General features: G+C 34.9%; 2 protein-coding genes across 4 annotated transcripts in view; one reads left to right on the plus strand and one right to left on the minus strand.

Annotated features, from left to right (window-relative positions):
- The first annotated feature begins 677 nt into the window (after positions 1-677).
- LOC135692395 (uncharacterized protein C12orf56) lies at positions 678-12,942 on the plus strand. 3 transcript variants are annotated; one of them, XM_065210485.2, is made up of 12 exons: positions 678-1,021; positions 1,650-1,931; positions 3,577-4,605; positions 4,901-4,953; positions 5,877-6,015; positions 6,393-6,490; positions 6,729-6,818; positions 7,313-7,460; positions 8,994-9,068; positions 9,559-9,636; positions 11,081-11,259; positions 11,603-12,942. In XM_065210485.2, the coding sequence occupies exons 2-12, from the start codon at positions 1,686-1,688 to the stop codon at positions 11,709-11,711; spliced, it is 2,244 nt and encodes a 747-aa protein (XP_065066557.1). In that variant the 5' UTR covers positions 678-1,021; positions 1,650-1,685; the 3' UTR covers positions 11,712-12,942. The 3 variants fall into 3 exon arrangements, with proteins under 3 accessions (XP_065066557.1, XP_065066558.1, XP_065066556.1); XM_065210486.2 differs by having other exon boundaries at positions 678-962; XM_065210484.2 differs by having other exon boundaries at positions 679-1,003.
- A 3,728-nt stretch (positions 12,943-16,670) lies between these two features.
- The window catches only part of LOC135692398 (A disintegrin and metalloproteinase with thrombospondin motifs 9), a 67,694-nt gene continuing 65,924 nt past the window's right edge, over positions 16,671-18,440 (minus strand). The window contains exon 41 of the mRNA XM_065210487.2: positions 16,671-18,304. The gene's annotated coding sequence lies outside the window, so the exon portion shown is untranslated. The remainder of the gene's footprint in view (positions 18,305-18,440) is intronic.

Here is an 18,440-nt window from a genome sequence, read left to right on the forward strand (position 1 = left end):
GACAATCAAAGGTGTTAATGAAATTGATACAATGGAAGACATGGTTACGTTTGACAATGGTTTTGACAATGAAATTACAAGCTCTTCCATGCTTTTAAAATTTAAATGCTTCGCAGTATGTCTGAGCATAAGAAAAGTGTTAGATGGGCTGTCGTTTTCTTAAGGTAATTGCAACGGTGACTCAAAATTGAGAGTTGGTGTAGAATAAAGGGTGGTTCAAAAAGGCAATTTTAGCGTTACGTAATTATTGAACAGCCTCTATATTCTCTTTCTCCTTATAGTTCACAATTATAGAACTTTTACAGATTCAAAGTAACGCTAAATATAATTGTCGCCACTCAGTACTTCAGGAAAACTTTTGTAGTTCTATTTCCCAAACTAACAAGGATTGTAATTTTCAATGCGAAACTTTGAAAAGTTCTAGTCCTGTCCAGAGTAAGAATGATGACAAAAACTTCCACAGCCTGGACCAGAAGTCGCACATTACCAACCTTGACACTTTTCATAAAACGCTCAAAACTCAACAACAATTCTTCAGCTATTTTTCCTGTGTTCTGGTGCTAGATCACGTGTTTGCAATAAACACGAACAAAGAAGTAGAACAAAAGATTTCAAGACCAGAGCTTTTTCTATTGACTATGGTATCTTGAGACTGTGAACATTTCACTTAAGTCAGCAGATTCCCAGCTTTTGCTTGCAGTATCGTTGTTGTTGCTACAGTCCTTAGTTACCGCTGAGGCCACAGTGGCCTAAATAGCAGGTGAAACATTAACAAGATTTGGAAATGAGTGTAGAAGAGTTCGGTTTTGTTTTGACCAGAAGGACAATGATACCAGCAATTCATTGTGTCTGCAGCCATTTCTGCATTTAACTACTTGTTTGATGACCTACAGTATCTACAAGGAAGCATTTTGCACTGGAATGCGGTCACAAAAGGCTGTTTAATCCGCCCATGGATATAGGTACATCTCCGAGAATTACCGTGCTTCTTCAAAGGGATCAGGTATAAATGACGAAGAAGGTTCCAAAAAGATTATCTTATTATGTTTTTATTAGTATATCAGCGTTAAAAATAATTGGTACAAAGGATTTATATAACCACTGTCCTAAATAGTAGCGGGAAAGATTTTTCTGCAAGCCCCTCGATATAGGTTATAAGCTATAGTTTACCCAGGAGAAAAATGACAGCCAAAGTAGTGTAGTTATGATACTTAACATATATAATCAAAAGCTCATGTAAATCTGCAAAGTCAAATAGAGATGAATAATCACATCATATATCGAATCTTTCGGAAAGGGATGTAGAAAATATCTTCTTTCGCAGTAAAATCTTAAGCGGATAAATATACTTTTGCCCCCAAATAACTAGCACGTCCCTAGTTGCATCTTTGCGCAACTCAAATGAATTATACATTTGATAAATTTCCCTCCTTGGCAGTTTTTTTAAGATTAGGTTTTAAAAATATAATCCATTGTTGTGATTATTTCGTTTTGCAACTACTACCACACAAACAAACACTGTTTGCAATGCCCATAACTTGGTTCTGTACAATTTTTATAAATAGACTGCTAAATCTTTTATTTCTTTTATGCAATAAAGAGTGTGAATTTTCTGTACATTAATATATTATTATTTTCCTTCCAATAAGATATAATCTATTGTGGGAAACTTCAAATGAACCCTGATGGAAGATGGAGGCTACAGAACACATCAGCGAGTAGAATGTTTTGTAAAAAGACACTTGGGACAAGACGTTTGTAACAGTCTTAGAATTTCAGAACCATGCATTGTTGTTGGTGGAAGCTACAGCCATGCCTTCAAGTTTATTGTACTCACTGATGATACCTTATATATTTTTGCAAATCCACCACAAGCAGAAAATGACATAGAGATGAGAATTGAGCTGCAGCAAATAAGTGAAGTTAAATATGTATGTCTGCACTTGTTTATCCTTCAACTGTACCAAGCATTTTTCATATTCTATTATGAAATACCAACTAATATCCTTGAGAAATTCCCCTTTTCATGAAAAGATTGTTTACTTTATGTTAAAGATTGAAACATTTCTGACAGAACCATATTGTAAACAAGAAGTATATTTGAGCAATGTTTTTACAGTACAATTTGAAAAATAACTATAGAAAAAGCAAACATTTTACAACATGAACTAAAGTTTTTGTCTCACACTCTTTAGAGATTTTTATCTGACAAGTCATGTTGTAAAATGTTTGCTTTTTTCAAAGCCATTTTAAAAATGTTAATTACCAAGAAGGCAGTTTCTAAGTGCAATTATAAGGTCAAGGCTTCAATTTGATTTTGCTTTTATTGGTGTAATTTTTTGGTCATTCTTGTTATGTCTGGCATTCAGATAGGTAAATGTAGCTGTTATTTTTGACCAACCTTGATACTTATTTGATCAATATCACTTTTTCTAGAACCCCTAATAGTATTGATTTTTGTCAAACCCAGAAAACTCATTATTGTACTATAACTATGAATAAGATGTCATTATTAAATGTTGGTTGGTTGCTTGAAGCCCTGACCTATTAGGTTGTAGACCCCTTGTGTTGCAACTTTATGTCCTGTGCTATATCAAATGAATGATTCATTTTGAGGCTCAAATCACCATAAATTTTTTGCCTTAATAGATATAACAGGATTTTTATTACTGTAATAGATGCTAATAGATAGTGTCTTCAACAATTGGCTTCTTTTATCCCATTCCTTAATACTTTTGAAAAATGCTATCACATTCTGACGAGGGCTGGTGTTTTGAGGTGAGTGACAGCTCTTGCTCACCTCCATGCTCCCCTCCATACTCCCATTACAAATTCTCCTAAACTAAGCATGAAGGAAAAATTGCTCCCCTCGAAGTTCAGTTCATTTCCAGATTCTGTTGAGATGTATTTGAAAGTTAACAAAATTGTCAGCATCAGATACTGCAATTGATTTAGATAACACTGCATTGATTTTTGATATTTTGCTGAAGCATATACATTATATTTCTTCTTGATAAAGCTTCCCTAAACAAATCAGGCAAGCATTCACAGCTCCTCCTCTGCAAAATTACAAACCACCAGGTCTGATTCTGACCATGAATATTGTTGTGAGTCAATGTTGTTGTGTTGGATGGTACCCTATTCTCAGACATTGCACAGTTTGAGTTTTCAGTTCCCTTTTCTAGGCACATGTTAAAGATGATAGAATGAATAAACGAACCTGTCTTTTCTCTTATGCAGCCAGTCTTATCACAATTTTTGCACATGCCCAGTAACAAATTTTGCCATTTTTAAGCTGACATTAAAATTTAACAAATTTGAATTGAATCTAACTACAGTTAAATCCCATTGAGTTGTACCTGTGTAACTCGAGTCTTCCCCAAATTGGACTGATTTTCAATTCTCTTTGAATTTTCATACCTTATACAAGTCAAAAGCTGAACCCCAGGGAAGTCTGAATTTCCCTATGTCAGACCATTTCTTTAACCAATGAAAGCCAAAGTATCTTGCCACCTTACATAAATTGTTATTAACTTAAATAATATGTTTTTAGCAATCTTCTCTGCTTAATTGTAGGTTCATGATATTCCAGAATTTTTATCTGGTGACCTCCAAAAAAATGCTCAGCATTTTCGTATGACTTACAGAAAATCTGATCTGAGTCCACAAGCCAATTTGAAACCTGAACAAAAGAATAATGGAAAGAGAAACGCCAGCTCATATTTAAAGACATTCCAGGAGAATCCGGTTGGATCTAAGACAGCAGTTGGTGCAGAGAATCAGCCAGCTGCAGGAAGGAATTCAAATTCAAGTGTGATAGATGAGTTGATGCGTGAAGATGGAAGGTCTTCTACAATACGATTTAAGTTTGATGATCATGATGATGATTGTCAAATAGGACGGGATAGGTCTTACAGTGACCCATTAAGAATAACAGAACTCCCTGCTGAAGCCAAAGCTGCCATTGCTGTGCCACTTAAACTTAACGCTTCACAAAACGTACGGAGAAAAGGAGCTAAAGAACCGAATGGTTCTGAGAAGACCATATCAAATCGTACGTCACGTCCTCTTCCTCCTCCAGCACCTGGGACGGAAATGACCAATGCGATGATTATTAAAGGCTCTCCAAACTTAAGAGTATCAGGAAGACGCAGAAGAATGGGTGACCGCAAGCCAGATGATTCGAAGTCTAAAGATGGAGCTGTGCAAACAATTTCAGACCCCTGTCTTCGCGGAGCTCATCCCAGTGAGAGTTCAGCAATTCGTCACAAATCTTTTCCCTTGGACCGGTATTCTCATGTCGAAATGCCTGACTTGGCATCCAGGTCAACCAGTTTTTTAACAACTGAAAAGAATGGCTCTAGTAAGCACCTGAATCAAAGTCTTTCTGCCAGGATTGGCAGTTTCTTTGGTAAAACAGATGAAAAGGCGTCATTGAAAAGTGGTATTTCTAAGACAAAGACTCCGGCCACACAAGACGACAATTTCTATGAAGAAGATGTGTTTCCGACTGATAGCAATGTAGCTACAGTTGATGTCTATTTGCTAAATGGAGAATCGCAGATGGTACCCCTGCTGAAATCAACAAGAATCAATTCAATAATGGTAGGCTAATCACCACATCTTTCAATATGAAACTTATTTGGCACATGACGAACAGTTTTCTGTACCAATATTGGACCTATTTATAACAAATATTCGTCACGTAATTCCTTCTTACAAAAGTTTGCTACGTATTGCTCGTACTGTGTATGCGCTTGTTGGATAAGCACATCGTTTGATTTCTAATCATTGAAACTCCGTTCCTGAATACCATGAAAGCTTTAACAGATAATAGGTTTTGTAGAATAACTAGTTTGATAGCGTACCAGGTAAATATTTCTAAAATCTTTTTTGACAGTCGAAGACACTGCGAATGGGTCGTGTAAGGGAGCGATCTTCAAGTGTAGACAGGTATCACTTAATTACCTTTTTATGATCTTGTCTCTTATTTTCGTCTATGACCTTGTCTCTGCAGTCCAACAATTCCGATGCATAATTTGCAATAACATCACTTAAAAGCTAAGTAAAAAACAAAACAATTGTAAAATCTAGAAATGCTTTCCCCCGCCCCCACACAAAGGCTACATCGACCCTTGTGACCTTCTTCGAAGGTACTCTGCCTGAAATCTTGCATTTCGTTTAAAAACAACAGGTAATGTTGTGCATTAAGTGGCATTTTTCATGTTATATTCCACACTATAGAGACAAAAGTCGCCACGAAAGAAGAACTGCAACGTGTAACTTACATTCTCTCTCGTTCCTGTACTAACAGGACAGGTTTACTTTGTTAAAGTAACGAAGGGGTTCTGAGATAACAATTTTTTGTCCTCCCTAGTTCTATCTTTTTACAAAAGTTTAAATACTGAATTCAGACGTCTCCTGTTGTCAAAGGTCTTCTTTTCAAGTTAGAAATCTATATAGTTTCAAAGGAAGCTATATTTCATAAGAAATGTATTTCTGTGATGCTTATCCATTCTCTCAAAACAGAGCTATTGGACAGAATAGGCATTACCTCATTTGCGTATCTGTTTTTGCGCATAAGGATTCCAGTCACTTTCACTGCAAGACAAAATTGATATCAGATTAAAATCAGCAGTATCTGACCGCAAAATAAAAATATCAAAGCTTCAATGTTCTTTCTCCGAGAAAAAGCTTTATTGCTAAAGTACGAAGAATGGTAGATTTTAGAAACTGTAGCCATTCTCCAAAGTCGTTTGTGGAAGATATGACATCACTGAGAATCACCCAACTGTTATCCTACCTGTTTTTTTTCATGCAAGTATTTAAGTCAATACCTGTTAGATACGCTTTTTCCAAAATGCCTGTCCTTTCAGATCTAAGATGCTGGAAGAATTCAATCTGCTAAAGGAGGACATCCTTAATTGCACTGAGATCGAGAGAGCTTTCATATTGACCAAAGAATTGCTTTCAGGTGCCACAAAAAGGCCGCTGATCAAGACACTGTTCTGGAAAGTAAGGATTTCATTAATATTACTTTTCACATTTCCTTACTTTCATGAACGTTTTGTGACAATTTTAAGCTAGTTTTAAACCAAACTGATGCCATCTTGGTAGAAGCTTTGTTAAATATGCTTAAACTTTCAAGTCCAAGCAAATAAAAAACTCTCATTGTTGTTTGGAGCTATAACTTTCCTTTCCTCGATGTGCAGCAAAGCTCTAATGCGATTTTTACATTTTAGCCTGGCCCTATTAATATTTGCTGCAATATTGTTCACATTGAATGCATTTTATAGCTTTTGACCCATCTTGCTTTCTAATAAACTAGTTAATACGTGATCAGATTGCTGCACTGCCATGCACATCAAATTGCTACTTTTCCTGCTTTCTAGACCCAAGAACTTATCAATTACTATCACACGATACTTGACTCGTATCTTATAAATCATGCAAAAATAGTGTTTCATGGTGACGAAGCAGATGAACTTGAGTAAGTTCTTATTGTAAGCTTTCTAGCTCGCCCTCTTTCTCGAAATTTTCTTAAGATACTGCTGTTTGAATTGCGATATTTTGCCTCCAATATCGAGACCATGCGCTTTGTGTGTCTTTCAAAGGATGCGGATGGATTATTTTACATGTCGGTCCTTGTAGATCGTTTCCTTTGACAGCGAGTCTCTTCCAAATGTTGCTGAGTATTCACGTAATTGCCTCCTGTTCTATTATTTTAGCTACATGCTCATCATTGCTGATCTAATTGTTTGCATGATTTTCAACACTGAAATTTTGCAATCGAGAAACAAGATCCTTTTTGGACACAGGTTTGCCAAATGCTGCACGGCTTTATTTTCCTTTATTCTTATTCTAATGGGCAATTTTGTTAACCTTTTCCAGAATCTGTTAACCATCTTATCGGATCTTATCAAAAATTATATATTATTCATGCGCAATATTTGGCTCCGTACAGGAAAACTTTCCCTTCTTCGTGTAGATACTTCTTTATTTATCTGTTGCAATCGAATATTCTCTTTTGCACTAACTGAATATAATTTAAACAGATATTTTTCTGTAGTAGCACTTGCCTTAATTTTGCGCTCGAGATTACCCTGGATTTCAGAGCCTCGGAGAGTCAAAGGACGGAATTATGAAGGAGAATAGGAGAGGAGAACTTTTTTTCTCACAATTCCTTTCCCTTTCCCCCCGTTCTTCATCCTTTGACTCTCTGAGGCTCTGGGACCCAGGATAATCATTTGTGCCCATATCTTTCTTCATTACAAAACATTAACGAGCTCTAATCTTTTGATATTTTTTCTAGGGGATCCATAGTCTATAAAATGATGAAAACATCAATGTGGAAACCTGACCTGTTAAAGAAACAGGAGTCGCAAGTGTTGTCAAATGCTGCAGCCCTGTTGCTTGCTGGTGTGGATCATCAGCGTCAACAAAGTGACAAAGAAATTGAGGTGAATTTACTTTGACTTTTGACATGACTAACATCAGAGCCAAAACTGTATAGCTTTAGTATCGATTTACGATGGTTCTAATGGTTCATTGAAATGTCATGGTTCATTGTCACGACTAATGGTTCAAATCAATGATATAGAAGCGCCGAAGGCGCTGGATGTCTAACTGGGCATAATTGCCCATCGAGCTGGTGAGGCAAAATCACTCAAGCGGTAAAAGGGCAAAAAGACGATTCCGCATAAGGGCTCAGTACAGGAAGTTGCAAGTTGGACGAAGAAAAACCAATATTATCGAAAATTAGCATAATTTTGAAAGGTTAGTTATACTTTGCTAGCTTGCCGTATTAATTTCAAAAGTTTTAAGCCATAAATTGTGTTTTTAAATAGGGTTTCAAGATTTTTAAAATATTTATTGCTGCGGCGCTCGCACGGTCCACTCTGGTCAAGGTAATGTTTACCTTTTCAGGTAGACTGTTCTTGGGTTTATTTGCAAAAAACCAAATATAATTTCAAAATTGGGTTCATTTTGTATTTTATAAGTAAAAGAGTAGATGTAAGCAAGTACCCTTATATCATTATGACAACTTTTTAAATGAACACTCCCCTACGTCGGCAACCCCCTGCATATGACTTCTGGTAAAAGTTTTAGATGTAAGGAGTGAACAATTTTATGATAACTATCCATTTCAAGTTTTCCCTATGACGAGACCTTCCCTCTAACATTCACCAGCAAATCAGACTTTAATTTACGGACATCAGGATGTTGTAGGAAGGGGGCGTGGCTGAATCAGGATTGAAGATGACCTCTTTTACCACGGTTCCTTGAAGTTACGATAAAAAATTAACACAAGATTTTTGTATAAGCGCGACATTTTTGTAAATAAGCCCAAAAACAGCCTTTCTAGAAATATAAATATTCTCTAAACCAGAGTGCCCTTATCAACGCCATGGTAAAAAAATATTTTAAAAATCTCAAAACCCGTGTACAAACATAAATTATGGCTTAAAACTTTCTAAATGCATACGGTAAGCTGACAAATTATAAGTTACCTTCCTAAATTAAATAGATTTTCTAAAATTTTTGGTTTCGCTCGCCATCTTCGGAATTTCCCATACTGAGCCCTTATGCGGAATCGTCTTTTTGGCCTTTTACCGCATGAGTGATTTTGCCTCACTCGATAACAATAGAGTTAGACATCTAGCGACTTCGTCACTTATATATCATTGGTTCAAATGTCACGACTAATGGTTCATTGAAATGTCATGTTAAATTGACCGAATACCAGACCAAAATTAGTAGCCAGTCAAAAGTATATATGCTTATTGTTGGTATAATTTCGCCTCTTTGCACGATTAAAGTAGACAAATACACTACCATTTCTACCAGCTAAGACTTATACGTAAATGTGTTGAGTAAGAATCTTTATTGATTAGAAACTCATTGCTACCTTCCGAGTGTTACTGTTATAACACGTGTTCAATTTACTTCAATTTACCTGATTTTCTTGACAATTAATATTTTTGTAATTTCAGTTGGATAATTTACTGGGAGAATGGACGGATGCCTGTTCATCTCTTGTTTACGAGCTGCTGAATGCAACCGAGCAGGTATCCTGATTTTATTCCTCGTTTTCCTTTCTTAAGCAATTTTCGTTTCTACATTGGACTTCAATATGCCTTTTTTTGCATTAGTTTGTAAACACAGCCACGACAATAGCAAACTATGTGTTTTATAGAATGCAAACATTGCTACATGTTTTGCATATTTGAAAGTTAAAGCTTAAAAAGAATGTCAACAGCTCTTGAATATGACGTATGCAGCCGAATCATTGTGCATCTGGTGGTATAAGGACTCTTTGAAAGGGATGGTTCTAAAATGAAATCCCTGCTCGGCTGATTCTTACTATGTACCCCATTTGCTTTTTGAGCTCAAATCATTCTAATTATTGACAAACATTTATTATTGTTCGTTTGTAAGCGTTTATAAAGTGTTCATTTATTATAGATATAGCCTCAATCTAATACAGTTCCAGGACACAGACACTTAATTAGCATTCAAGTGATTGCTCTTTCTTGTACTCTCTTTATCCTTCTGCAGTGCTCATGGACATACCGCGAAACAAAAGAGATTTCTTTACACAACTTGATAACTAACATGGAATCTCATTCTCAAGTTGTGAGTATTCCCTTTCTTCTTGTATTTTCTAGCTTGGTTTTTTCATTTCAGTTCTAAAACGCATCTACTCAAGTTAAGGTGTTCATCCAAAAATTTTGTCTTATTTATTTTAAATGCATTCGTTTTCCAGATCTCCCTTTTTTTCGTGCCATGGCATCGACTGCCGTAGACGGATCATGGCGCACCCTCTCTATTTACTCCTGTCTCTTGGTATCTTGCCAAACTGTTTCCATATCTAAAACCTAATCGCTTAACCATCGAAACCTGCATCTTTGATCTTTGTCTTTCTCTCTCTCCTTATCTGCCATCTCAGCCTCTATTATCTTGTCTTTCTATACCCCCTTCTCTTCCCAACTCGTGGTCAATGAAACCCCATCGCCTTCTTATAATAGTAATCAACACTGCTTTTTCATTCTAACCAGATACAGCACTTTTAAATTTATCAAAAGCTTTTCCGTGATATTTTCATCATATTTTTCCAGAACCTAGAGCTTCAAGCCTTTTTCCTTGGTCTTAATTACCGTCCATGACTCACATCCATACAACAATACTGATCATATATAGCACTTCTATTATTCAACACTTTTTAATATTCAATCCAACGCAATCCTTTCTAATATCCATTCTATCTTTCTTGAATACAAAACATCCTCATATCTATAAACAGTTGCTTTTTCTCAATTTATTTTCTGCATATAGTCGAGGCTGCAAATTGCAGTAAACTTCATAGTGTATACACAAGTTTCATTATTTTAAGAGGAAATTTTTTTAATACGAAGGGAATGCAATAACTCTTTATCTGATTATTGTAATGATCAGTTGTGTTCATTTCAGTTTTAAAATTCAAAGCATACAAGTTTCAAAATAAGCATTAGGTAGAATATTCGAAGATAGAGTTAAAAGATATATATTTTTGCAATCGTATGATTTCAAAGAATGCGTTTAGTGCAAGGGAATAATTTTACAGTCACGGTCGAAAAATGAAACCTTCAATTCATTTATTATATTTATTTAGTATTCACTATAAAATTGTGCAAAGTATTGTAAACATGCTAAATACAATATTTATTTGCTAAACATGCTAAATACAATAAAAATATTTAGCAATTTGTTAAAAACAGATGGATTTTCAGTTGACGACAAAAACATTTTATCTTTGAGAGACATCGTTTGATGTTGATCGGAATGTCATTTCAGTATTTGGCATCTGTAAATCTAAAGAATCTTGTACCTTGCTACAAAATATTATTGCGATTCAAGAAAATGTCCCCAATACGTGCATTGTTTGTATCATATCGATGAATAGATGTCAATAAGTAGAAATAGTCATGAAAATATAAAGGAGAAATGTTGTTAACACATTCATTCACAAAACCCAGAAGTTTTAGATAAGATAAATATACAATTCAAGACTTTTATTGAAATGAGCATTGCTTTTGTGCAGGAATCGTTTCTGCAGGATCTGATCGGCAGAATACTCATGCGGCTTCTAAAAGGACACTCGTTTTTAAAGCATTCAGAAGTGGTTTTGTTGTATAAGCAATTCACTGTGCTATCCTACGTTATTGAATACAGCCCAGCATTGTCAAAATTTTTGTCGGACCATTATTACGAAGAATTTAGGTAAGATTCTCTATTTTGAAAATTCACTCATTTTATGATTTATCGGTTCAATGATTCGGTTTTTAGCTATTGCAGGAAATATAAGCAGTGTTACTCTCCTTTACGTCTTCTGAATTTGAAAATTCTAAACGAATCATGACTATGAAGCATTTTATACGGTCTCTATGTTTAACCCGTAAAGCGTTCTAGAATGATTGTCAATCTTTGGTATTTCTATCATTACATGTTTTGGCATTTTCTTATTTGGCAATTTGAGCATCATTACCGCCATTAGCATCATCGTGAACTTAAAAAGATTTATATTTTCCATTTTTTCAATGCAACGTTCATTCACATTTTTTAGATACTACATTGGTTCACCTAAACACTTGAGTCGGATACCGGAATGTCCGGTTGCGCCAATGCTCCGAGCAGTAATAGCTGAAGTAATCGATCTCATGATAAAGCAGTAATAGAAAGCAGTCCCTCCATCGATTCACCTGCGGCTTTTCATGTTATGATGACGTTTTGTTGATATGTTCAAGAAAATAATGTATTTTAGGTGCGTTAGCATCTTACGAGCGTGATTAGATTTTTATCCTGTTTGCGTTCATTTTTATCTCTATGAAAATGAGAGCTGGACTTTCTTATAATTTATTTGCATGTATTGTTAATGCTTTAAAAGATGTTACGAAAATTTGGGCTGGGTTTTTCGTGTTCGGCCTGATTCTTACAGTCAGCCATGTGACAGAATTGGAATTAGGCAATAGGGCAACCCTTTCCGGTTCCCTTGCTGTTATTGAAGCCTGAAGCACACAGTAGAAATAGCCTGAAACATTACTTGACCAATTTCGTCTTGCCTTAGCCAGTTGCAATGATCATGACATGGCAATTTTCAATAATTCTTCGTTGGAACTTGACATAAACGCAGGTTTAATTGGTCTAGTAAAGTTTTCCTTTAATCCTAAAGAAATGTCAGGCTTCACCTGATGTGCGTAATTCTTATTCTGTTGCCATGCAACATTAGCTAACGACACTTAGCAACGGTAACTCACGCATCTTCTTTGTGATAGCCTGCGTGCAGACTCAAAATTTTCTACGTGAAATAGTAGAGTCTGCACGCAGGCTACTTTGTGAAGTTCTGAGTGTTGACGTATGGTGTTTCTGTTGAATAAAGGACTTGTACTTAATTTATTCATTATGAAATTTATGGGTATCCTGAATTTATAACTGTTATAGTAACATAATTATAAACTTCAGACTAACCTTGTTTACGATCAGTGATTAGATAATAGGAATCGCTTATTAGAAGATCAAAATCACTGATTAGATGCATGATAGCTGATTTAAGGATTGCTCGCACTATTGATTCAAATTAACGGAAGAAGCAGCACGATCCATTCGGCGATGATTACATTATTATTTAATCGGTTCAGCTGCATCATTTATTAGGCATTGTAATTTCTTTGCTTCATATCCATATTAAATCAAATAGTCAAACAGTTCTTCGTGGTCAGCAATGTTATCCCAGCGCGCCTTTGACCACGACTCTATAGGCCAGCTCTATATCACCTATTCGCAAGAGGTTTTTCAAACTTGCATGGCCATGTATTTGTTCTACATGCAAAAGAATTTCATTTGATTTTGCAAGTTCTTTCCAAGATAACTTTTTATCGATAACAAATTTGAAAGACATTGAATAAATTTTTCACCTTTTTTCACTTTCTTTCTGAAAAGAAAGCTATCTTTCCTGTCATTCACTACATGTAAAATTGTTATATGATTTTAAACGAAACATAATAATCTCAAAAACTGTACATAATATTCTCAATAACCGTGATACATAATAATCACAATGACCGTCCATAAAGGAACTCGATAACCGTCAACAAGAATCCTATAATAATAAAAGAGGAACTCAAAACTGTACACAATAATCCCAAAAAACCGTATATAATATTCTCAATAACCGTGATACATAATAATCACAATGACCGCCCATAAAGGAACTCGATAACCGTCAACATGAATCCAATAATCATAAATAAAGAACTCAAAACTGTACACAATAATCCCAATAACCGTACATAATATTCTCAATAACCGTGATACATAATAATCACAATGACCGTCCATAAAGGAACTCGATAACCGTCAACAAGAATCCTATAATCATAAATAAGGAACTCAAAACTGTACACAATAATCCCAATAACCGTACATAATATTCTCAATAACCGTGATACATAATAATCACAATAACCGCCCATAAAGGAACTCGATAACCGTCAACAAGAATCCTATAATCATAAATAAGGAACTCAAAACTGTACACAATAATCCCAATAACCGTACAAAATATTCTCAATAACCGTGATGCATAATAATTATAAATAAGGAACTCAAAATTGTACACAATAATCCCAAACACCGTACATAATATTCTCAATAACCGTGATACATAATAATCACAATGACCGTCCATAAAGGAACTCGATAACCGTCAACAAGAATCCTATAATCATAAATAAGGAACTCAAAACTGTACACAATAATCCCAATAACCGTACATAATATTCTCAATAACCGTGATGCATAATAATTATAAATAAGGAACTCAAAATTGTACACAATAATCCCAATAACCGTACATAATATTCTCAATAACCGTGATACATAATAATCACAATGACCGTCCATAAAGGAACTCGATAACCGTCAACAAGAATCCTATAATCATAAATAAGGAACTCAAAACTGTACACAATAATCCCAATAACCGTACATAATATTCTCAATAACCGTGATACATAATAATCACAATAACCGCCCATAAAGGAACTCGATAACCGTCAACAAGAATCCTATAATCATAAATAAGGAACTCAAAACTGTACACAATAATCCCAATAACCGTACATAATATTCTCAATAACCGTGATACATAATAATCACAATGACCGTCCATAAAGGAATTCGATAACCGTCAATAAGAATCCTATAATCATAAAAGAGAAACTGAAAACTGTACACAATAATCCCAATAATCGTACATAATATTCTCAATAACCGCGATGCATAATAATCACAATAACCGTCCATAAAGGAAATCGATAACCGTCAATAAGAATCCTTTAATCATAAAAGAGAAACTGAAAACTGTACACAATAATCCCAATAATCGTACATAATATTCTCAATAACCGTGATACATAATAATCACAATAACCGCCCATAAAGGAATTCGATAACCGTCAATAAGAATCCTATAATCATAAAAGAGAAACTGAAAACTGTACACAATAATCCCAATAATCGTACATAATATTCTCAATAACCGTGATGCATAATAATCACATTAACCGCCCATAAAGGAATTCGATAACCGTCAATAAGAATCCTTTAATCATAAAAGAGAAACTGAAAACTGTACACAATAATCCCAATAATCGTACATAATATTCTCAATAACCGTGATGCATAATAATCACAATAACTGTCCATAAAGGAACTCGATAACCGTCAATAAGAATCCTATAATCATAAATAAGGAACTCAAAACTGTACACAATAATCCCAAAAAAACCGTATATAATATTCTCAATAACCGTGATGCATAATAATCACAATAACCGTCCATAAAGGAACTCAGTAACCGTCCATAAGAACTCATTAAATGTACAGAATAATCTCAAAACCGATCATAATAATCTCAATAACCATGAATAATAAGCTCAATAACAGTGCATAAGAATCCAATAAGCGCGTATAAGGAACTCAATAATCGTACATAATAACCTCATTAACTGTGCGTTAGAATCTCATTAACCATGCTCATATAAGGAAGTGAAAAACGGGACATAAGAACCTCTTGTCCATTAGATTTTAAATTAAATTTTTAGCGATTTAAGATCATTTTTAAGGCTCGAAGGTTGTATTTGAAGTTAAGGGGATCTATGAAATGAATAATTTCTCTGTTAACGGATGCAAAGCGCAAAGAAAAAGGCCAAAACAATAGTGAAACTAAGAAAATGCTCAATTTCGCAATGCCAAGGGGGCAACTAGCCCTTCTGCCCCCCTGGCGTAGGCGTCCTTGATCCAGGCACTACCACTTTCAATGGTTTTCACTCCTAAAAGCAAAAGCTCTGCAAAGAATCAGGCGTCTGAATCTGTAGCCAAATGCTTACCCAACTGAAAACTAACCAGCTTTTGGCTGATAAAAACTAGCTATTCAAAAGAAGGTCGCTTGCGGCACATGAATGGCAGGGGCATGGGAGAACGGAGTCAAGTGAGGCACGTCCTTTTTGAAAAGTGCAAGTTGTTTTAGTGGTGGCCTCTTTAGAATATCCTGTAGATCTGTGCAGTGCCCTGAGACAAAAACAGTGCAAAGTTACAACTCTGAAAGCAGACAGAAAAATTCAATTTAAAACTGGGAGGAATCCTTTCTATTGACTTTAAACGGACCTGGGAATGAAGTAGTGCTCGGCACTTCTGCACCGATGGTATACATAAAGACCAAGAAGCTACAACAGCATCGTAAGAGTAAGCGTATTCTTCGTACACAGCCACAACAAGATACCTATTTTCAATCAAGGCATTGTGCTGGCTGTATTTCTATCACGCTTCGACGCCAAACTTTCAATTACCCTTCATTTTGCTGGCACATTATTCAGACTTTAGAGCTCATTAATACAAACTACATTTTGATTATTTTATATTCTGCTGAACAGAAGAAAGAAGCTGAGTTCAAAATACACAAATATATGCAAAGAAGAAAAACAACTGATTAACTGCTCGACGTTTTCTCACAAAATTTTAACACTAAAAACTGTATATTTTCCTAATTCCTCTTTTTCATTGAATTTGGAGTTATTTAGGCCTTTCTTATTTCTTGTACTTTACCAAATATCCGTTTCCAGGTTTGACGCCCTATATGGCATGCTGTTTCCTTTCTCTGTATTTGTTTTTGTAATGGATATTTTGTTTTTTGACACATAATGATTCGATGTGATTGACACAATTTGCAACATGTTCAAAGCGTTTTGCAACATGGACAAAAACGTTTGACATTTTGCGGAGTGTGAAACACCAAATAATGTCTTCAGAGCTTGGGTGGAAGTTGGTATCAAGATGCAGAGACATTATGTCTTAGGAAAAATAGTGTTTTGAAGTCCAAGGTATCAAACACTGAATAGTCAGATATTATAATTATTTCATTTTGTTATCATTATGTCTTTATGTGGGTCTATCCAACAAATTTTCACTGTCTTTGCTGGTTAGGCCCTCTAGCAAAAGATGTAAGTGAACCTTTGGCAAAACAGGTTGCCATTGTGGATAATTATGCTTTCTGAAGTATGTCGATGATTATGTAAATCGAAATTCAAGATAAATAACGAATGGTCATAAAATTTATACAAAAAATCTAAAAAATGCGAGAAATTGCAACAACTTTATATGTTATGCACTTTGTGTCAACTCAAAAACAACCTGAAACGTAATTGTAACAATTGGTATTTATATAAATATAACAAATTGAATTTAAAGACAAGCAATTTGATTAAAATGAATTTTGTTGCATCTTCAAAAAGATTACCAGAACATAAACTACAGAATATAACACAATTTTTAGATATCTAAATTTGGCTTACTGCACTAGCTAAAATTGGGGTATTCAAAGGTGCAGGAAGAAACCAATAACAAAATATTATTGTGTCTAGAAACAACTGGAAAATATCTTACAGAGTAAAAGCAAAAGTATTATTATCTAAAGATATTATATCATATATCATATTCGAAAGAGATTAAATATTTTAGCTTAAGAAAAGATCACTAAGCCTAGAAATATATGGGACTCAAAAAGAGTCATTTAAAATTGCAGGAGGAACAGAGGTTGTCAAAACTCATTTGCAAAATCAAAATGTTGAGCGTCTGACTCAAGCAGAGATACCACGTTGCATTCATGATCTCCTTTTGATAACTTGTGGGTCACCAATGTTTGGTAGCAAGCTATCGTGGGCGGGAATTGTGCGCGGGTATTGTGCGCGGGTGTCGTGGGCGGGAATCGGCGTGTACTCTCGTTTAAAACATGTCAGCAACACGACACAGTTCGGTCTACTTATAATTTATGACATGAGCTCTTTGGACTGCACAACCACCGACTGTAGCTAATTGCTAGATTTCTAGCTCGTAACATTCTACTGAAAACGTAGGCATTTACAAAACCCGACAGAGCTTCTTAAAACCCAAGTGTAAAAATGTATCATTGTGAAAAAACCGAATAAATAGTAAAAAGCGATAAAAATATTCTTGCACAATAACAGATGAAACATCTTTATTAAATGTTGCAATAATGAAAAATGCCCTTATCCTTCATTTGAATAGTTTCTAAAATTATGCAGCATAAATGTCTTTAGAATTCATTAAAATACTAATATGTACAAAGTTGCTAGTATTCGTTTTTAGACATGAAACGTAATTAGATGTCGAAACTTTAAACAGAACTTAACAACAGGCTGGCTACAAACAGGCGTCTAGGAAGGTCAATAAGAAAAAGTTAAAATGTTAGCACAGCTAATTCTCTTCAATTTAGTTTTTTGTTAAAAAGTTAATATGGCGATTATAAAATAATTCAAAAATATCTAGAAAAATACTTCTTTATCGCAGGCTTTCATATATATATATATATATATTTATATTATATATATAATTTTGTAATTGTTTATTTAAATAGCAAATGTTAGAAAAGTTTTATGAAAAAACTTAAAATGTTGATCATCAAATGCATGTCAATGGACAACCAAGACATGGTGTAATAGTTTTGTGAAAATTATGGTTCCTCCCTTCTTGGTTCAGGATAACACAAAACTGCAGGTACTGACTGAGTAGAGTGCTTGGTAATCCATTTTTCAATCGGCTTCAACGCGTCCTTCAATTTTGCACCATGACATCATCAACGTTCTGTTGCGGTAATATTGTTGCTCGCCAAACGGAGCGAGATCTTTAATGTCTTGTTAAGACATTAGTTCTTTTTTACAATATCAAAGGGATATTTACAATCTCTTAAGATCTGAAAAAGAGAAACACGAGTCTTCTTAAAAGAGGAATGACATCTTCTCAAAAATAAACTTGATAGAATTATCTGAAACCAATGAAACTGCATGAAAAAGAGAATGGCGAAATTGGATGACAACCGAGTGCTACTT

The sequence above is a fragment of the Rhopilema esculentum genome, chromosome 3 (assembly GCF_057945365.1).
Source record: "Rhopilema esculentum isolate cy_ngs chromosome 3, ASM5794536v1, whole genome shotgun sequence".
NCBI classification, from domain to species: domain Eukaryota; kingdom Metazoa; phylum Cnidaria; class Scyphozoa; order Rhizostomeae; family Rhizostomatidae; genus Rhopilema; species Rhopilema esculentum.

Coding starts and splice junctions, on each gene's coding strand:
- LOC135692395 (XM_065210485.2), top strand. CDS start 1,686: ATGGAAGATGGAGGCTACAGAACACATCAGCGAGTAGAATGTTTTGTA. Junction 4,954..5,876: donor CGATCTTCAAGTGTAGACAG/GTATCACTTAAT, acceptor CTGTCCTTTCAG/ATCTAAGATGCTGGAAGAAT. Junction 7,461..8,993: donor AAAGTGACAAAGAAATTGAG/GTGAATTTACTT, acceptor TTGTAATTTCAG/TTGGATAATTTACTGGGAGA.